The sequence below is a fragment of the Schistocerca cancellata genome, chromosome 5 (genome assembly GCF_023864275.1).
Source record: "Schistocerca cancellata isolate TAMUIC-IGC-003103 chromosome 5, iqSchCanc2.1, whole genome shotgun sequence".
NCBI lineage: Eukaryota > Metazoa > Arthropoda > Insecta > Orthoptera > Acrididae > Schistocerca > Schistocerca cancellata.
This window is the reverse complement of record NC_064630.1, coordinates 679,823,678-679,846,326: the sequence shown is the minus strand read 5'-3', so window position 1 is coordinate 679,846,326 and position 22,649 is coordinate 679,823,678. Positions and strand designations below refer to the sequence as shown.

The window sequence follows — 22,649 nt, the reverse complement described above, 5'->3', positions numbered from 1 at the left end:
ATCCGGGGCCGGGGCTCGTACCCGAGTCCAGGAAGCAACGCATTAACGCTCTAGGCTACCATGGCGGGTAAATTGTCTCTTCTTTTTGTTAATTCTTTCGACCTAAATTGGCACTTAGCACTATGGCGATCATAGAAAGACATAGATTTGTGGTGCTAAATAAACAGATAAATAGATACATTCACATACCTTTCTTTGTACGGATCCGCTATCTTTAAGCCGAAAATTAGGTATACGTGAAAAATTTACCTTAAACAGGCAGTAGTTAAACCAAATTTCCGTACTATTCGCCAGTGAATCAGTTTAATATGATCTCGTTTACAGTAAAACTCAGTAATGTGAATTAGAAAATGAACGTGCATCAATAACGTTAAGGTTCGCTAACAATATATAGCCTGTAGCGCATATATGGTATTAAATATTCAAGAGTGATCTATAATATATCAAAATGCGATGTGTAAATACCCACTGAATACACACTACAAAAAATAGAAATAAAAAATAAAAACAGACACATTACGAAGGAATTATCTGTAGAGGAGGAAAATCAATGAATGTGAGAGAAAGAGCAAGACAGTAACGCTCCAGTCCACCTCTGGCTCTTATGCAAGCACTTATTCAGCTTATTCAACTTTGGATCGTCAAAAATCCACAGCTCGTTAGAGGGCTTTGCTCACAATGCACCAAACGTTCTCAATTAGAGAAATCCGGTGACATTGATGGCCAAGGCAGGGTTTGGCAAGCACGCTGAAAACCAGAAAAAACTCTCTCTATATGCGGGCGGGCATTATATTGCTGAAATGTAAGCCCAGGATTGCTTGCCATGAAACGGGGCGTAGGATATCGTCGACGTATCGCTGTGCCGTAATGCAGCCGCGGAGGGCAAACAAAGGGGTTCAGCTGTGAAAAGAAAAGACGCCATAGACCACCACTCCTGGCTGTCGGTCATATGGCTAGCGAAACTCAGGCTGGTAACCTAACGCCATGTGGGGCGCCTCGAGACATGTTTTCGCTGCTCATTGGGGTTCAATTCGAAGCGGGACTCACCACTGAAGACTTTTTTTGTGTTGGTGTGTATTATAGTCGCCAATAACGTATGTTTACTTTCTATGATAGGTTTATCTACTAGCGCTGAATATCAGTCAACTGTTGAGACCAGATGGTATTCTTACGAGTATTTAATATTATATTTCTTCCGCTGTGGAAATTCTGTATCTTCTAGTTCATATTTATCGAGAACGCTTTGTGCAGGGAATCGTCCAAGCGACTACAGGCTAGCACATTTCTGCCCTCCCAATAATTAGGGTGAATACATAATTACAGACGGTTTATCAATGAAATCCGTGGTTTGCAGTAACTTAGAGCATATTCTACGCTCGAATATTGTAACGTTTTTAGGGAGAAGGAAGCTTCGATCAAAGCATCAGCATGCTCCACAGGAAATCAGTCGGATGGGAAAAGACATGTTGTATATAATTGGACGCACGTGAAAAGAACAAATGCCGCTGTCCTAAATTTTGGAAATGTGTTCGAAATTGCACAGCACTATCGTTTAAGAAGCGCTATATGAACATACGAGGTATCTTCACATATAACCGACTGTCTTGAACAGTCAATAGAAGCCATCGCAGTTTAAAATACGGCGAAACTTTGCTAGGATGGAGAAAAAGTCTTAATAATAAACAAATGGTTTCACAGATAGTCAAATGTACTATTAGGTTGTATGCTGATATATGCCTTTGTCTACAACAAATAATTGTTATTGGTGATCGTAAGGAAATTCAGAAAGGCCATGGTAAAATTCACGCTTAGCATAATCAGTGCCAGTTCTCCTTAAAATTAATAATGTTCTCATCAACGACAAAAAAAGACCAGTAGTGTCCTATTATACGTTTAGGTTGTAACTTCGTCTAGAAATTTAGGGGGTGACACTAAGAAGCGGTATTAAAGACGTAGAATGTATAAAGTCAGTAATAGAAATGATGACAGAGATATTTAGATTTTTACGAGGCATTCTTGGAAAACATAGTGAATCGATCAGAGAAGACTCACACAAGACGTTACTGCGATGAATTCTCCATTGTTGCTCTCAGGCCTGAAGTATTTATCAAGTAGATATGGGGGAACACGTCGAAAATATTTAGAGATTCGCTTTAAGGGCTGCAACTATTCATCGAAGTGTAACAGATTCTCAGGGATAGCAAACAATAGGCATCTGAAGAAAGGTAAAGTTGTTCTCACGATAACTTGACGTTTGAACTTTACCTTCATGTGGAACCATGGAGGTGTTTTAGATACCAATGGAACTGCAAAACTCTGCCATTTCCTCTGTAGGTCATTCTGTTGTTGGCGGTTCAACTTAGCTTGTTGGCAGTTGGTAACCGACCTTCAGACACACTAGAAGCATTGTCATCGACTTTCTTAGTGGAAAACTGTGAAGTTTGGGTGATTCCATAAGTGATCGTAAGTGTTTCTGTTTATTCAACGGTCAAAATTTACTTATCAACTAAAAATAATTTCGTATTAAGGTTTCATTATTGTTTTCAATTATTATCATTTTTGCTATGGCTTCGAGTTCTCATTCTCGCGTATCAGTGCTGATCCAAATCTTTTCAGGCTTTGTGAGGAAAATGTTAGAAGACGTTGAAGGAACCGACGAAAATGATCTCTAAGCTGAAAGTGAAGCCTTCTTACGGTAGCGAACATGAAACTGCCTCGTGTTGCCGAGACAGCGACAGAAAGACCAACTAGTATTGTACCTCCTGCAGTCGTCCAGTTTGTCGAACCTGACGGTCACTGATGTGGGGTGAAGAACTTGGATGAATATTGAACATTTGAAAAAAAAAAAAAAAACTGTGTACCAGTACATTTGCGAAGTTGGTTATACACTGACGTGGGAAAAAGTCATGGGATATCTCGTGTTATCATGTAGGACCTCCATTTGCCCGACAAAGTGAAGCTCCTCGGCGTGACATGGACTCAAAAAGACGTTGGAAGTCCGCTGCAGAAACACTGAGCCGTGCTGCCTCTATTGACGTCGATAATTGCGGAACTGGTGCCGGCGCAGGATTTTGTGCACCAATTGACCCCGCGGTTACGTCCCTAAATGTTCCATGGAATTCATGTCTGGCGCTTTGGGTGGCCGAATCATCCGCTCGAATTGTCCAGAATGTTCTTCAAACCAGTCGCGAATAATTGTGCCCGGTGATACGACGCTTTGTCATTCACTACGTGAAGTTCATGTAGCGGCAAATGGTCTCCAAGTAGCCGAAAATAATCATTTGTAATTAATGATCGGTTCATTTGGACCAGGGGATCCATTCCATTACATGTAGAAGCAGGCCACACTGTTATGAAGACGCTACCAGCTTGCACAGTTGCCTCCGTTGATTCGTGTGATATGCGCCACATCCTAACCCTACCATCAACTCTTACCAACAGTAATCGGGACTCAGACGACCACGCTACGGCTTTCCAGTAGGCTAGGGTCACGGCCATTTTGTTGTCCGTGCTGAGAGGTAATGTCGAAATTTTGTATGCTCGGTGCACTCTTGACGATGTCGATCCCGGAATATAGAATTCCTCAGTAATATCCACAATGGAATGTCCCATGCATGTTAATTCCCGCTTGCGGCCATAATCACATCTGACACTTTTGCACGTGGATTCCTTGAGTACAAACGACTGCTCCACCGATGCACTGACCTTCTACAGGGTGAAAAGTATTTAAACCGACAAATTCTGGGAGGTTGTAGGGGGCATCAAGACAAATATTTTTCCCTAATGTCATTTTTTCCTATGAGAAGTATATAAACGGGTAGAGGATGATATCTCTGGCGGCAAATTAATGAAACCAACAAACACTTTTCCATTTTTTTATGAACAAGAAACAACACATTAACACAACCCAATTTCAATTCCAGTAGATCTTCAAAAATGCCTCCACTGACACATAAACAAAGATTACACCGTCGGATCATGTTGTGTCTGACATGGGCAAAAGCACGCAGAAGTATCCTCAATTGTTCCTGCTGCTCCTACTACTATCCAGGCAATCAGATCCTCTTCTGATGCAACAGGAGTAGCGTTAACAAGGTTGGGCATCTCTCCCCACCCAAAGTCCAGAGAGGACATGTCTGTGGCCATGGTACAGGACCACCTCCGCCAATCCACGTTTCTGGGAACCGTCGGTTCAGGAATCGACGCATACGACGATTGAAATGTGCTTGGCACCACATGCGTTGTCTCGTAGGGAGCGGGACGTCTTCCAGAAATTCTGGCAATGCTCTGGCGAGAAAATTGTAGTAGTGCCTGCCATTTAATAGCCTAGGTAGCAGATACGGGCAACTTAAACAGCCCCCAACAACCATCGACTCACACGCTAACGAAGAACCGCAATTGATGAGGGCTAGTAACTGTGGCATGTGGGTTATCCTCACTCCAAACGTGCTAATTGTGCATGTTGAAGACTCCGTCACTCCCGAATGTTGCCTCATCGGTAAACAACACAGAGGATGGAAATGTAGGATGCATTTCACACTGTTCCAGGTACCACTGTGAAAACTGTGCTCTGGGTGAATAATTAACTGGTTCCAGGTTATGGACACGCTGTAAGTGAAATGGACGTAACAGTTGCTGTCGAAGAACTGTTCTTACATTCGTCTGATTCGTCCCCATGTTACGTGCAATTGTACGGGTGCTGATTGAAGGATCCCGCTCCACATCCTGCAAGACTGCTTCCTCAAATTTCAGCGTTCTTACCGTGCGACGGCATCTATGTCCAGGTATTCTGCTAAATGACCCGGTCTCACGCAGACGTTGGTACACAGCAGCAAGGGTCGTATGATGCGGGATACGGCGATTAGTATATTGTTGTTGATAAACCCGCTGTGCAGTTCGTCCGTTGTGGTGCGCTACGTAGTACGCACCAACCATCTCAGTGTACTCGCTCCAGGTGTATCGCTCCATTAGCAAACAGAGACAATGCACTGGTGGACAGCAGTTGCCTACAACTGAAGAGCGTAATACGGCCTCCACTGGTTTAAATAATCCTCATAGGAAAAAATGACATTAGAGAAAAATATTTGTTTAGATGTCCCCTAAAACCTCCCAAAGTTTGTCGGTTCAAATACTTTTCACCCTGTATACCTCGTGTACACTATTGTACCGCCATCAGCATATGTGCTTATCGCTATCCCAAGGCTTTCGTATCGCAGTGTATACAGCTAATTTATCACATACCAAGTCCACCCTACATCAGTGTAGTACTGTTTCATGTTATTTGTAACACATTAAATTTCACTTTTACCCAGGGTTACACAAACGTATTTTCTTTTGAGATTTATTTTGAATTCTTCCGCAATATTGATGTTCCGTATTCTGATATACGCAAATATGAAACGTATGAAAGAATGTTTGCGCTAAACGTAATTTACTCCTAGTTAAAAATGTTAAGCTGTAGCCTTTTGGATCTCGGGGCACCTTTTATAATACAGAGATGTTACCGCGGCATTTTGTGAGTCAATTGGAGAACGGTACCGTAGATAATAAGATAATAGAGAGCAGGATATTCCTCGAGGAATATTGCCTGTCAGATTCAATCTTATGTGGTGTCGCAGAAAGGTCGCCGTCCAGCATCCTGATTAACGTCGAACTGCCACTGACTGCGGGCCGCAACTGCGAGATCACGTGCCGCATTGTGGGGTGGGAGACGTCGCCGAACGTCTCCTGGTGGTTGGGCGATCAGCGGTTGATGGACACTATGGAGGAGAAACTGGTACGTGCTACTTCTTTCTACGTATGAACGCTTACCGTGACTCCTATTCAATAATTTGTCAAGCTGTATGTTCAGAAAAACGTAATCATAAGTGTTACTGCAATATTGTCACTAAATATACGGAAGGTAACATCTAACGCAAGTAACTTCTTACCGCTAGAGATAATAAGAATTTTTCGTAACACGCAAATATGTTCCGCTGATACCTTAAGGGGGGTAGGACGTCAAACGGGCCGACTTGGAGCAGGAGAGGCACCACAGGACGTTTTAATTTCCACTGTCTACACTTTTACAAATAAATTCCTAAAACTTCATCAGCATGACCAGGAAGGATTCGGGATTCACACTCATAGGAGTGGAAGTTGAAAAACATAACAAAATAAAATTTTTTACACGTGAAACTTCATAATTGTTTCGCTTACTATTGGCTGCATTTGTTGCTATAGGTACATTTTTCTTCACAAGTAAGAGAGATTCTTTGATGAATTTTGCACAGCATGCAAACCATACTTACAGGTGTATGGTACTCTATAATTTTCCAAATCTATTAAAACTGTGGTAAAAAAATAACATAATTAACTACAAAATAAGTTTTTTTCTAAACGTAAAGTTTAAAACGTAACAGCTCATTCATTTTTTCATAAATTAAATAGATTCTTGAGTTTTAGACACCTGTAAGTATGGTTTTTATGCTGTGCAAAATTCATCGGACAGTCTCTTTTACTTATGAAGAAAAGTGTATCTATAGCAACAAATGCAGCCATTAGTAAGTGAAAAAAATGATGAAATTTCACATGTAAAGAAATTATTTTGTTATGTTTTTGAACTTCCACTGCTACGAGTGTGAATCCTATTTCACATGTAAAGAAATTATTTTGTTATGTTTTTGAACTTCCACTGTTACGAGTGTGAATCCTGAATCTTTCCTGGTCATGATGACAACGTTTTATGAATTTACTTGTAAAAGTATAGACAGTGGAAATTAAAACGTCCTGAGGTGCCTCTCCTGCTCCAAGTCGGCCCGTTTGGCGTCCTAACCCCCTTAACGGTGAACACATTCAGCGGAATCATTACAAGGTACACCGTCATACGAGTATGCTGGGTGCCATGCAACAAATTCAAAAATTCAGGTATGAATCTTCAACCGGCAGAAGGATTTATCCGAGACACATAAGGTTTCTTTAAACTTCATGACTGCCTTATTCAATGTTGCCTGAGTGTTCAATGTTGTATACTGGTTCAGAGTCCTTGATAAGCCGCACGACCACTTAACGACGAGCCAGGTTATTCAGTTCAAAAGTCGTTGGAAGACATGGATATCTCACAACAAACAGGTTCTGCAATTTAAAACAGGCTTAAAGCCAACTTCATCTTGAAGACCAATTTACTACACTTTTGAAATTGCTTTTATGAGTTTAAGTAATCATAATATTACATGAATGGTTGTAATAGATTTGTAATCAGACCACATTTCCTGAGGCCTAGCAAAAACATTCGTTTGTGTTACATGAGCCGTGATTGGTACGAAACTCATTGTAAATGCCGGCCGGTGAGGCCGAGCGGCTCTAGCCGGTACAGTCTGGAACCACGCGACCGCTACGGTCGCAGGTTCGAGTCTTGCCTCGGGCATGGATATGTGTGATGTCCTTACGTTAGTTAGGTGTAAGTAGTTCTAAGTTCTAGGGGACTGATGACCTCAGAAGTTAAGTCCCATAGTGCTCAGAGCCATTTTTTTTTCACTGTAGATCTGCGTAAACATTCAGAAATAGCGGTGGTGGTGGTTAGTGTTTAACGTCCCGTCGACAACGAGGTCATTAGAGACGGAGCGCAAGCTCGGGTTAGGGAAGGATTGGGAAGGAAATCGGCCTTGCCCTTTCAAAGGAACCATCCCGGCATTTGCCTGAAACGATTTAGGGAAATCACGGAAAACCTAAATCAGGATGGCCGGAGACGGGACTGAACCGTCGTCCTCCCGAATGCGAGTCCAGTGTGCTAACCACTGCGCCACCTCGCTCGGTCAGAAATAGCGCAAAATGGCTCTGAGCACTATGGGACTTAACTTCTAAGGTCATCAGTCCCCTATAAATTAGAACTACTTAAACCTGAGTAACCTAAGGACATCACAGACATCCATGCCCGAGGCAGGATTCGAACCTGCGACTGTAGCGGCCACGCAGTTCCAGACTGTAGCGCCTTTAACCGCTTGGCCACAACGGCCGGCAGAAATAGCGCAGTTTACATCACTACTGTCTGGATATTTGGTTGCTGTAGTTTAATAATACAGTGTTGGGTGATTTCGTTAACACAGTATTTTTAATTTACATTTGCAAAACAGATCTAAGGAGCCTTACTGCAGCCGTTGGTGTCATCTCAAAGATGTTAGAGTGCCTTCGAGAACGAATGTTTCAACACTGTAAATAAATGACGCTTACACATGTTTTTCTTTTCTTTTATGTTTTTTTTTCTTCATCATATAATTTTGGTATTACCGCTATAACGGTTTCCCACCAAAAATTTCAGTGTCCCTTTTCCAACTTCTACAGCTCGTAAGCACAACCATATTAACCTTAAGCTGAACAGTTTACTAACTGGGCATAACTTTTTGTTGAACAGTTCAGAGGTTTCTTTACGTTTCGTCGTGAGCTTTTTACCTTCTGCAGTCACTGCCATCGATAGTTTATCTATTTTTGAATTCCTTCCACGTCGCGCATTCCGTCTTAGACATAGCGGTACATAATAGCTAGCAGCTACAGATCGATCTTTCACGGTTTTACAATAATAAGTGCATTTTCGTTTGTCTGGTTAACTAATCCCACTTGGTTCATGGAGTTACTGTTGGTAAATGATGTGTCTCGGTACAACATTCTCCATGTTCCCAGGGTTTCGTAAAGCTGATTCCATCTTTATTTGTTGAAGTACTATTTGAAGATTTATAAAAGTCTCAGAGGTTCCACATTGTTTTTTTCTATTTTTACCACCATTTTGAAGTGATATTATTATACGAATCAGAACTGATCTCCAGCTTTCGTCCAAAAATACGATAAAAGATTTTTTCCCAACTTCGCAACATCTCCCTACCACTCAGCAACAATTTAGGATTAATAGTTTTCCTCACATTTATTTTTAATTAGTGATTTATCTGGGAATATAGATGTACTTAACGTGGCCATTACGATATATATGTCTTTCTCCAGGTGTTCATACTTTAGCCCATTTAAACGAACCGACGATGTACACAGTTATTTTCGATTAGCCTTTTGCTGTCTTCTAGAATCATCTTCTGTTCACAGAGAACACTTGAAAAAGCAGTTCATTCCAGATTTTTGTTCCGTATTTTCTTGTTGCTGGGGTTTTCAATTGGAAGACGTTTTGGATGTAACTTTCCATGCTGTTATATGCCGTACAAGTCTATCAATCTCTGTAAAATATATTACCTATACAAGTTATGTAGTAAATAAGCCAGTTTCCAAAATCTGAACAAAATGAACGTTCCTTTTATCGATGTCCCTGGAGCAGAAAAAGAGTATTCGGCCGGTGGACTAAGCGCAGTGCAATGTGTCCCAATATGGGGGTTATGGTTCTCGTAGCGCCATGGAAAAATACAATAGCCCATGCGCTGTAAGACTGTCAGTTGAATTGCCGTCTACGTATCACGTCCGTGCCCTCAACTTGAAACCTTTATTATGAGTTAAGGATGAATATGCGTAGAATTTAAGGTATTAATCACCAGCAATGGGTAATTTATTGGTCTTTCAGTTCTTGAACACAAATAACTCATTAATCAACATTGGTGTAGTTCTTCACTCGCTTTCTTCTAACAGATTTTCCCACACTTCTAGGTACGACTTAGTACAGAAATCAATATTTTTTTCATACAGAACTGAAAGGGCCAGGGTTCCATTCCCGGTAGGGTCGGAGATTTTCTCCGCTGAGGGAATGGGTGTTGTGTTGTCCTAATCATCATCATTTCAACCCCATCGACGCACAAGTCGCCGAGGTGGCGTCAAATCGTAAGACTTCTGCCCGGCGAACGATCTACCCGACGGGAGGCACTAGTCACACGACATTTACAATTATACAGAACTGAATTCAAACATACATCCATTAGAAACAAAATCAATCTGGTATTCATATGTGGAGAGTTTATCTCAGAATAATAGCAAAAATTAAATATCACAACGAGTGTGTATACCAACTTCATTATACAGGATGAGTCGCGTAAGTCGTGTAAGTAGGCTGTTTATATTTTCTTATTGGCAACGTTACGTAGCGCTCTGTATGAAAATCACTGGCTGTGCTGTGTGCAGTCTGTGGCTAGTTAGCATTGTTGTCTGCCATTGTAGTTTTGGGCAGCGGCAGCTGGATGTGAACAGCGCGTAGTGTTGCGCAGTTGGAGGTGAGCCGCCAGCAGTGGTGGATGTGAGGAGAGAGATGGCGGAGTTTTGAAATTTGCAATACTGGATATCATGAACTGCTATATACATGATGACTTTTGAACACTATTGAGGTAAATACATTGTTCTCTATTAAAATCTTTCATTTGCTAACTATGCCTATCAGTAGTTAGTGCCTTCCGTAGTTTGAATCTTTTATTTAGCTGGCAGTAGTGGCGCTCGCTGTATTGCAGTAGTTCGAGTAACGAAGATTTTTGGTGAGGTAAGTGATTTGTGAAACGTATAGGTTAATGTTAGTCAGGGCCATTATTTTGTAGGGATTTTTGAAAGTCAGATTGCGTTGAGCTAAAAATATTGTGTGTCACTTTAGTGAATGTTTGAGTACGTTCAGTTTTGCCCAGCTGTTTGAAAAGCAAATAGTGTAACAGGTTAATCAGCACAGTAATTCAGAAATTGTTCTAAGGGGACGTTTCAGTCGTAACACCCCCTTTATTCCGGGGGCGATTGCACGTATCGGCGTGCGGTTTTCTTCGAATCATGAACTATGGGACACATACGTTGGTACATGCACAATAATCACGTTTATATTGACCGAGATAATGAGGCAAGTACATGTTTTTTAAATGTGACGCTATACTTTTTTTACCATCATTCGAACACTCTGCAAAAGACGCGTATAATGATGTAACGCATGTTGCTATTGTGATTCAAACTTTTCTTAATAGAGGGCGGATGAGGATTTACCTACGTAGCGTAGACCGTACATGCTGCATAGAACACGGCAACTAGGCCTGCTGGTCGCGCGAGGCGTGTTTACAGTCTGCAGCCGCTTCCGACCGCCTCGACCTTCATTCGTGCAGTATTTCCCAGCGTCTTTTAAGCAAAGTTTGAATCACAATAGCAACAAGCGTTACATCACTATACGCGTCTTGTCCAGAGCGTTCGAATGATGGTAAAAAAAGTAGAGCGTCCCATGTAAAAATCATGTACTTGCCTCATTATCTCGGTCAATATAAACGTTGTGATTATTGTGCATGTACCAAAGTATGTGCCCCGTAGTCGGCTATGATTCGCCAAACACCGCTTTTCGATACGTACAATCTCCAGCGGAATAATGGGGGTGTTACGTCTTACGCGACTCACCCTGTATACCTGCTGAGCAAATACCTTAACATTAGCACTTAATTACTATGAATGTTCTTTTTATATGAATCTTTATAACAGTAGAGCTTGGTCACAAATGGAGATAAGGGAGTCACAACACGAATAGGGAGTTCTGCGACATAAAAGAAATTTGGCAGTTGCGTTTCTATGAAATATGATGTCTATCCCAAACGGTGAGGATAAAAAATTAGGTTTGTTTTAAGGACACGTTGTAACGGTAGTGAGCGATAGTTGGCGTTGAGACAGAACGTAGTGAGTTGATGTGCCTTTAAGATGACAAAGACGACATTATTAACACCTCACTGAGTTTGAGCGAGGCCACGTGAAGCCGGGTGCTCCTTCCGCGATATTGTAGAAAGACTTGACAAGATCGTAGCCACCGTTCATGACTGCTGGAAAAGGTTGTTACGGCAACGCAGGACCGCAAGAAGATCGGTTTCTGGATGATCACGTGGCACCACCAAACGGAAAGAACATCGTGGTCGATGTTTGGCTCTGGTGCATCGTACTGCATCTGCAGTAGCAATTTGAGCAGCGGTTGGCACCATAGTGCCGTAAAGAACTGTTACAAATAGGTTACTTCAACGACAGCTTCGTGCCAGTCGCTCTGTTGCGAGCATTCGAATGACCTCAAACCACCGACATCTGCGCCGTCTGTGACGTCTAGCGAGAGCTCATTGTAGGGAAGGGTGGACGTCTGTTGTGTTTCCTGATGAAGTTAGTTCTGCCTCGGTGCCACTGATGGTCGTATGTTGGTTACAAAGAGACCAATTGAGGGCCTGTAAGTAACCTGTCTTCGTGCTAGACGCACTGGAGCTATAATCTGGCACCTGAACAACAGAATGCACACCGGCGGTTACGCCGGTTACTAATGTACGAGGATTTTACATTTGCATTGGCTCATCTCGCATTTACATTAACCTGCAATCTTGCAATGTGAATTACTTAGATACTAAAGTGCGCATCATTGACGATGGCGGCCGAGTTTAGGTTCATTCTGCGTATCTGACGTCACAAAACACAGTCAGCCAATGAACAGAGAACGACATTGCCAGAGCACGACTGCAGTGCAGAGCACGGACGAGTGTCTTCGGTTTTAGAAACGTTCAGTCATAAATAAAGAAGCTGAACAAAATCAATGTCTTGATAGCAGACTTTCTTTTATAGAAAGTTTGGAAAAAGCATTCTTTATACCAATTGTTTCATATTCTATTAATTAATTAAACCAAACAAGCAATAAGCCTCCTAATTGAGGCGATAGCAAGGAAAGGTGTTTGTATCATTCTCACTAACCGCTTTTTCGCAATAAAGAACAGCGGTAGTTGTTTATTTCCTATTGTACTTCGACGAAACGTGAATAATTCATAGTCATATCAACAGTGTTTGTCGGTATTTTGCGTGATATTTTGAAGTCCTCCGGAAGATCTATTGAAAAAATGGTTAAAATGGCTCTGAGCACTATGGGACTCAACATCTTAGGTCATAAGTCCCCTAGGACTTAGAACTACTTAAACCTAACTAACCTAAGGACATCACACACACCCATGCCCGAGGCAGGATTCGAACCTGCGACCGTAGTAGTCCCGCGGTTCCGGACTGCAGCGCCAGAACCGCACGGCCACCGCGGCCGGCAGATCTATTGAAGACGAGCTGTTTAGCGTAATGGTTAAAGTGTATGGCTGCTAAGCGAAAGGTTCTGAGCTCAAACCTTCTTTGGTGTTTAATATTTTCTTTATTTAAAAACAATACCAAAGTGTCTTAGATCATGTTCGTTTGAATGTAATTTTCTGAAATTTCTAGTGGCATCTAAAATCGACCATACGGAAAGTATACACTATGGACTTTTACCTCTGCAAGCTCTTCAAAATGTCGTGCAATTGTTTACTACATCTAATGCTGCACAATAACTGCCTTGAACACCGAAACAAAATTAAGTCACTTGGTTGGATGGTTGGTTTGGGGAAAGAGACCAGACAGCGTGGTCATCGGTCTCATCGGATTAGGGAAGGATTGGGAAGGAAGTCGGCCGTCCCCTTTCAGAGGAACCATCCCGACATTTGCCTGGAGTGATTTAGGGAAATCACGGAAAACCTAAATCAGGATGTCCGGACGCGGGATTGAACCGTCGTCCCCCCGAATGCGAGTCCAGTGTCTAACCACTGCGCCACCCCGCTCGGTTTTAAGTCATTTATGGGGGGGGGGGGAAGGTATCAGCCAAGAAGATATGTAAAAATCAAATTTTTGGGCCAAATAGTTTTTGTGAAATCGAATGATAAAGTGTGTCAAAGCAGTCGAAACACCATGTGTCTGCACAGGCGAGCAGTGCAGTGATGACAAAATCGCGCACAGCGCGGAATGCGGGGAGCACGTCTCTGTAGCAGCGAAAGGGTTAATGCGGCCGTGGTGGCTTTTCCTCATAAACTGCGCGCTCCCCCCTAAACGTAAGTTTGCGAACTATACTGTGGCGCAGCTTGTCTTGTCCCGTACAACTGGCAACGCAGCAATCTCCCGCGTCTGGGCGGGCATTCGCGAACCGCCAAGATAAAAGAATTGAACTATAATGTATATTACCTAAACATATCTGTAAGCGAAACATAAATTACTGTACATTAATTATTTTTTGGCGCTCCAACTTTTCCCCCATCGGTTGATATCTGTGAAACCAGTGCCACGTGCATCGATGTGATTCTGATTGCTGTTGTTAATCATCGGTCTCTCTCTTCAAGTTTCATCTCCCACATTTCCACGCACTACACGGTTAATTATTCCTTGACGCCTCTGGCTGTCTCCTATTACCCTATGCCTTCTTTTAGTAAAATTGTCCTATAAATCCTTTTTATCGCCAGTTATGTGCAGTACCTCTATATTAACTGTTCGATCTACCCATTAACCGTTAGCATATTTCTGTAGAATCACATTTGAAAAGCTAATATTATTTTCTAGTATTTCCCATTGACCAGTTCCCTGATATGTTGTACTCAAGTTACCTTCAGACAACAATTTCTGACAACAATGGTTAAATTAAATATAAGTTCTCTTATTACATATGAGTTCTTTTTTTATCAGGTATGTTTTACTTGTTTTTGATAGTCAGTTCTTTTGCTGTCCAAATAGAAAGCCTCATCTGCTCTATGATATGCGTAACATGCTGAGTATCCATGCGTATATGATACAGTACAAAGCTATGGAGCAAACTGATCTGACGGTGACTAATAACGACAAAATCGCTAAGCAATAAAAACTCGAACATTTTAGACCGGTCATTGTTTCATAAACGGATTCAGAAAATCATTATTATCATTTGCAATTACACTCCTTTTGCGACTTATTTATATATTTACTTTTTCTGTTAGTCACTATTTGTGCCTTAATTCCCCGTATACGCACGTAAACGACAAGCAATTGCAGACACATAACGGTTAAAGGCTGCGTTCACAGTGCCGGCCGGGCCGGGCCTGGATGACGCGTACTGGCTCGGCTCGTGCCGACACCCCCGGGATAACAAGGCCACCCAGCAGTGTTAGTGACGTCACACTAAGCGGCCCATAGCCGACGCAGCAGTCCACGGACACCTCCGTACAGACGCGCCTGATGCTAACGATCTTCTGTCCGTCATACAGAAAGGAGCGAACTATAATTCGAACCAAAGACCAAATTATATATATTCGTGTAAACAGCATAAAGGTTCATAACGAAATACCGATTACATATAAGGGCGGGAATAAGTTGAATCGATTGAGGAACTTCGCCACTATTTTATAATTGTCAGAACACTATATAGCTTTAAAACTCGCATACAGGTGGTGACAAATGCCAACTGACAGCAGGACTTAACATTTTCAAGCTATTACACTGAAAGTAAATTATCTTAAACACTGTCATACATAGCAAAACCCTCACAACTTTCGTTTACAATAAGGTAACAAGAGTTCGCTTTATATCATAAAACTCATGACTATTGTGAATTTACTCATATGTTCATGGTGACAGCTCTTTACAAGAATTTTTACAAGTGTATCCCTAGTAATAAAGAATGGAAACAAAAGATAGATATCAAATATTCTCCTTTTAACATAGACATCACTGAACACAAGATTCTGTCTTGCACTGTGGTACTAAGGGACTGCTCTTTCCTTTAAGAAAAGCCTGACAATTTGAAGTTCACTCTGCTATTGAAGATACTCTTCTTTAAACAATATTAAAAATGTTATGAAAGGTAAGGAAATGAAAAACAACCAAGTGCATTACAGGTAAGAATGTGAGCAAAAGGCTGAGGCTCTCTTTACTTACCATTTTCAATCTCTCTACAGCTTATTTCCTTTTCCACATAGAAATCACCAACTGCAAGTCTCATTATTGCTGTATGTTACTAACAAAGTGCTTTTCTATTTAGAAAACCTGACGATTTGATGTTCATTCTGGAACTGAAGATAAACACTTTTCAGAGGAGTTCTAGAGCCTATCCCTGCCCGTATATGTAATCGGTATTTCGTTATGAACCTTTATGCCGTTTTATAAGAATATATATAATTTGGTATTTGGTTCGAATTATAGTTCGCTCCTTTCTGTATGACGGACAGAAGATCGTTACCATCCGGCGCGTCTGTACGGAGGAGTCCGTGGACTGCTGCGTCGGCTATGGGCCGCTTAGTGTGACGTCACTAACACTGCTGGGCGGCCTTGTTATCCCGGGGTTGTCGCTCGTGCCTAGCCAGCTCAGGCCGACGTGTAGTGCATTCACATTGCGCGCCGCGCCGAGCCGGGACGGCGAAATGGGGGAATATCCACTTCTCCGATTTTCATGTTTTAAAAATTCTTAGCGGTATATAAGACTTCGCCACATCGTTTTATGAGCTTGTTTTTTCCTTAAAAGCATTACTTACGTCGTGAAAAAAGAAAAAGTCTACTTTTCGTTTCGCGTGATTTCTTAGTTTCGTAACGCTTCCCAACCGATTTTGAAGAAAGTATGCGGCTAAAAAAACTGATTTTTGTACACGTGGTAGTGTAACATCTTAGCTTCGTATTGAATCATTTATCTTTCCATATTTCTTAACAATCATTGTGAAATGATGGTATTTTTTCGACGTTGTGCACTTGATTTACAAATCTTGTAGTGAAAAAGTTATGTAGCGGGTAGCTTACTGTTAGATCCGTTTTAGACCATACATTGTTGGGAATGAAATGTAGCTAAAAGTACCAAAAAGTTTTTGAAATGATAATGATTCTGATATCTGTCTCTGGTCACAAGTAATGCGAGCTATTCAGTGGCGTCAGAGCCGCGTTCGCAAGGTTCGGAGTTCGCGCGGTTACGGCTTGGTTTAGTGTAGTCATATAATGCAGGACAGAAAAAAACTAATTACTAGTGATGAGCACAGACCTAGTGTCGGTCCCTCGTATTATTTTAATGTTCTCATTGTCTAGATAAATCCAAATGTATAAGAATTTTTCCCTCGGCTACTGGACAATCATCTGCTATGCTTTTATAATTGGCCACACGTCGCATCACAAAAGACAAACAATTGTTTGTCATCAACATCCTACAATTAGTATAATGTACATTTCGTATTTCGAACTAAAAGATAAGAGTATACTAATTTAATTAATTTAATTAATTTTTCTTCCTTGGCGGGCAGCGCTGCACTGTCAAGGTAATCCCACTCTTTGGCTAAATGGCTGTAAGCTGCCGGAGGCCAAATAAATAAATTTAAAAAAATCCCCACCCTTTGACAGCTGACAAGCAAGTCAGTAGAAAACGCAGCTGAAGTCAACAGTTGCTCACCTTTAGCTAGTTTGTGATGTCGTGTAGAACAATGTCTTCACTCTCTTATTGGTATTGTTTGACTCTGCAGTAAGTCGTCGACTTTTGAAGTACGGAAGAACTAGGAGGTTATGGATTCATCCCATAAATAACGACAGACGTTTAGGAGAGTTTTTTTCTTTACATGAAAAACTTAAAAACTATCCTGAAAAATCATATTCATATTACAGAATGAATCATAATACATTTCAGTACGTGCTGCAGAACATTCAAGACAATATTTCGAAACAGAACACAAATTTTCGCAGAAGTATAACAGCAGAAGAAAAATTGTGTATAACGATAAGGTAAGATTCGTTAGTACACACTTTTTGGTTTGCAGTACAACTTTGTACAGCATTCACTACCTCCAATTAATTGTAGTCATGCTTTTGTAGTTTAAATTTCACAAACGCTTACCTCTGAGGAAGAGATTATGGGAATTCCTGAATTAGGAAGTAATTAGCTTCGCATTTTTGGTAATGTCTTGCTGTGCCTTCAACGAAGAATCGCAGAAATACTCCTTCAGGATTTTCCTTCTTTTTTCTTCATGATGCAGCGCTTGGCAGTGGTGATGGTTCATCATGTGGAGCCACTGATGACCTCACATAATTCTTTTCATTGCCTTGTAAGATAGACAGATTGATAGGAGAAGAAACTTCCTGGCAGATTAAAACTGTGTGCCCGACCGAGACTCGAACTCGGGACCTTTGCCTTTCGCGGGCAAGAAGTAAAGCTGTGAGTACCGGTTCTGAGTCGTGCTTCGGTAGCTCAGTTGGTAGAGCACTTGCCCGCGGAAGGCAAAGGTCCCGAGTTCGAGTCTCGGTCGGGCACACAGTTTTAATCTGCCAGGAAGTTTCATATCAGCGCACACTCCGCTGCAGAGTGAAAATCTCATTCTGATAGGAGAAGAGTTTTGAGATAATGCACTTTGACTCAGTGGTTCTATTTCCACTGATAAGGAACTGTGCATAGCTCTTGGAATTTAGGAAAATCATATGACAGAACAAAGCCCGAGTGGAATTGCGTTTTAATATACTATTCCCTGGATCACATGACCTTATTTTGCCAAGTTATACAAGTTATTCTCTGTAACTGTCTCTCAGGTCTTTGCATTTCGATTTCATTATTTTAATTGAAAGAATATAGAAGGGTGCCAGAACATGTCTCTTTAATTATTTATTGTTGTAAAACTGTGAAATGACATGGACTAAGTAAATATCTACTGTGCAAACAAAACTGTAAAAACTTCCCCCAACACCACACTTGAGTTACACATTTTACAATTTTTTTTCTCAGGTATCTGTCCACAGGCATCTCCTTTCATGCACTAGCATCGTCATTCCGATTGGGAGTGTCCACCGTATCAGTGGTGGTGAAAGACTCCCATATGGGAGTCACTTGCTCCCATTCATTTACCAACGCCAACTGTTTCTCGATTTAAAGAAATTGCCAGTGAAATGCATACGATATGGGGATTTCCCAACTGTATTGAATTTATAGACGGGAAGCACATACGTGTCAGATGTCCTAAACTTTCAGTTTCACAATTACAAACAGTATTATTCGATTGTACTTCAAGCAGTTGCTGATGCAAATTACAAATTTATAGCTGTAGATGTTGGTGCCTACGGTAAACAGTCTGAAGCAGGCGTGTTTAATGAAAGAATGTTAAACTTACAAATGGGGAGCTGTTATTACCGCCACCAACAAGACTTGAAGGAATGCGTCAGGAACTACCGTACGTCATTTTGGGAGATGAAGCTTACCCCTTATTAGAGAATTTGATGAGACCTTTTCCGCCGGCTGGAGTGGCCGAGCGGTTAAAGGCGCTACAGTCTGGAACCGCACGACCGCTACGGTCGCAGTCGAATCCTGCCTCGGGCATGGGTGTGTGTGATGTCCTTAGGTTAGTTTGGTTTAAGTAGTTCTAAGTTCTAGGGGACTTATGACCACAGCAGTTGAGTCCCATAGTGCTCAGAGCCATTTGAACCATTTTGAGACCTTTTCCTCGCAGAAATTTGGACAACGAGAAGATTCTATACAATAATATGCATTCAATGCAAGATAGTTGTTGAACGTGCATATCGTATAATGACCAATAAACGGAGTTGTCTACTTCATAATATTGTCATTGACAGAGAAGGATGCAAAGTTGAAGGTGAAAAGTTTTGTAACAATGCTGATATGCAATCAGCTGGTGCCACATTCAACAGAACTTCCACATTACGTTCTAAAACTGTCAGGAACACTTTTGTTGAATATTTCGTTAAAAATGCAACTTAAAATAATTAAAAAACCTTTCAAAAATAAATTTTCTAATTGAAAGTACTTAGCTATTTACTGTATATTTGTGTATCTCAATTAGCCGGCCTTAGTGGCCGTGCGGTTCTAGGCGCTACAGTCTGGAGTTGAGCGACCGCTCCGGTCGCCGGTTCGAATCCTGCCTCGGGCATGGATGTGTGTGATGTCCTTAGGTTAGTTAGGTTTAATTAGTTCTAAGTTCTAGGCGACTGATGACCTCAGAAGTTAAGTCGCATAGTGCTCAGAGCCATTTGAACCATTTTTTGTGTATCTCATTTCATTGTATACAAAACAAATAAAATTATACAGGAAAATAATTTATATTTGTGTGTACTATCTGAAACACACTCATTGGTCACTTCGTTCCATAATCTGGAAACAGCATCATTACTGTCATACTAGCCGAATTTCTGATACCAAATTGATGGACACAAGTTAATGTCATGTATATGTTATTCTGCATTCATTAAAGTAAGAACATAGCAAAAAGATGTCACAGACAACAGCGTATAGTAACGTGCCACAGCATGACTTTACAATGCATTGTCATCTGGTAGGGATACATTTCCAAAAAATGGAGCACTATGGGACTTAACATCTATGGTCATCAGTCCCCTAGAACTTAGAACTACTTAAACCTAACTAACCTAAAGACATCACACACATCCAAGCCAGAGGCAGGAATCGAACCTGCGACCGTAGCAGTTGTGCGGCTCCGGACTGAGCGCCTAGAACCGCTAGACCACCGCGGCCGGCTGACACATTTCCGTCCCTCAGTGACACTCATCTGTCTCCGTTTGCAAGTAAATGCGAACTATTCAGTGGCGGCAATGCCGCGATCGCTGGCAAGCTATTGTTGCAAATGCATGTAAATACGGTAGATTAAATAAATGAAATAAACGTAATTCCGCTTGTATCATTATAATAAATATAATTTTTCCTCACTGACTGTGAAGTGTGAGGTAACATCTTGAAATAAAAGACGTGTGCAGTCACACTTGTGATGAAAGCAGAAGGGAGACGTGTGATGCGTGTACTGCAGAAGCCGTAGTGCCGCACAACAGGCTCGCGCCTGCGGTCGGCTCGCGCCGGCAACATGAAACACTCGGGATGTCGCCGGTTCGGCTCCGGGAGGCGCACGCCGTGTCGGCGCCGCCCAGCCGCCAGTGTGAACACCACAATTCAAAACACTGTGTTTGATATCAAGGCGGCCGGCAGCCCGGCCAGGCTCGGCTCGGCCCGACCGGCAGTGTGAACGCAGGCTTTGTCGCGGACGGACATTACGTTGCATCCGAACGAACATCGGTATCCGCTGTATTAAGTACAATCCGTAGGAAACAGTTTACTCCCCACATGCTCATGAGTTTAAATTTACAGTAGCAACTATAGTATTTGAAAATGGTTTAATTTTAACTGCTACTGCGTAATTCCCTAGTGCTACTCGCTTTTCATTACAACTTATTAGGTCAAGAACAGTATAACATTTTAATATATTTGAGAAGATTGTCAGAGAGATAGATGTGTAATTACTTTTTGTTTGTGCATAACAGGTGATGAAATATAACACATTTATTTCAAGTTGTAAAGTGGAAGTGTGTTGCATTTCCAGTGAGAATATACCTCGCTATATTTCGTTCTTGCAGTGCGCCCTACAGTACCTCAGCAGTGACCAGATAAAAAAAAAATATTCGCTCTTTATATTGTTAACTGGCCAGAGACTTCTGTTTGTTGGTTATTTTCTGGATTTAAGCATAAACTGCTAGTCTAACCTCAAAATGAATTAGTTCAAATTTAGGTACGAAAAGTAATTATTTTAAATATACCACGATTTATCACCTTAAATATTTGGGTGTTTCTGATTCAAAACGCATTTTTTTGCCCAAGGTGTCCGAAGAAGGTAACGAGACCATGTCAATACTGTTGTTCACGCCACTTCCGGCTGACGATGGGGAAACCCTAAAGTGCCAAGCTGAGGGCGCAGACGGCATACTGGAGAAATCAGTGAAACTTCTCGTCTACTGTAAGTTACGCCTTCATCGTTTTCCTTCTTTTTGTTTCTTTTTACTTACTTTACTTTAGAAGTAAAATTACATTCGTTGGTGTGTATGTAGTTTCGTTCTTTTTATATTGAAAAACCAATGGCAATGGAGTTCAGATGCTTTCCTATTAACATATTTGCCCTACTTTCTCTTTGCGAGCATTGAGAAGCCGCCGACAGTTGACGGTCGCGTGTATCGAGCCGCTGCCCCGCCCACCAGGCAGTTACAGCGAAGGCTCACCATTCGTTTGAGTGCGCTTTCCACTACACACGTCCGTCCCGCAAACTTAACATAGCTGAAGCGTAATCGTCATTTCCCATATATTAAGATATAAAACTAAATTACTTGTTGTAACAGATCGTGTAGTATGAATGCGAGCTTAAAACGTTAATTTTGTGTTTTAGAGTGGAAATCCCTGACTTCCTCTTTCCGAAGTCGTGTCTGGCATTGATGTAGGGTACACTTGCAAGGCTTATACATGCAACAGCCTTGCGTCAGCCGAATTCTCGGGCTTCGAACTTATCATCTACTAATCCAGCCAACTGTCAAACAGTCGTTTATTGGGACGGCCATGGGGTCCACTTCCTCTTAACGGAGGACAGTTTTAGAAATGGAGTACTCAAGTCTTCACTTTTTGTGAGGCATCCACTCTGCATAAGGCATGTTTCAAGTAATGTGTTGATGATTCCTTACTTTCATGGCTTCTCTTACGTGGTAGTTTACATAACATTCAGGCCTGCAGTTAAAAGGATACACTTTGGGATACGGACAACATCAGGAAGAATTTTTAAGTGACACTGCTCGCAGTACAATAGGAACGAAGTAAAACGTAAACATGCTGATAAACGGACGTTAATAGAAATGATGACGGACACAACAGTGTTAATGTGTGAATCCTTCAGTCACAACCGCAGCAAAATATTATCCGAGGATGTGCATGAGAAACCCAAATTCGTTCATGTAAATTCGTGGGCTTCCGTGGTGAGTGTCAATCGGAATAAAATCTGTTTGGGTGTTGGGGCGCGTTGTTCTGAAGCAATGAAGCAACTAAAATGTCAATATTTCGACCGAATTTGCAGTGCGTCTCTTCAGGGCAGATATTCCGAAATCAGATATTGCATTGTAATGCTTATCCGGGAGCAGAAACAGACCCATATCATAATTTAGTAATGATG

The 22,649-nt window shown here is 41.6% G+C and overlaps 1 protein-coding gene and 1 non-coding gene across 2 annotated transcripts in view; both read left to right on the top strand.

Moving 5' to 3' along the window:
• LOC126187577 (neural cell adhesion molecule 1-like) overlaps window positions 1-22,649 on the top strand; it is a 101,856-nt gene that overhangs the window by 4,477 nt on the left and 74,730 nt on the right. The window contains exons 3-4 of the mRNA XM_049928744.1: window positions 5,619-5,776; window positions 21,320-21,455. Of these exons, the coding sequence (XP_049784701.1) occupies window positions 5,619-5,776; window positions 21,320-21,455 (294 nt within the window). The remainder of the gene's footprint in view (window positions 1-5,618; window positions 5,777-21,319; window positions 21,456-22,649) is intronic.
• Window positions 17,891-17,965, top strand: Trnap-cgg (transfer RNA proline (anticodon CGG)). The gene has a single exon. It is a non-coding gene; the product is annotated as a tRNA-Pro (tRNA).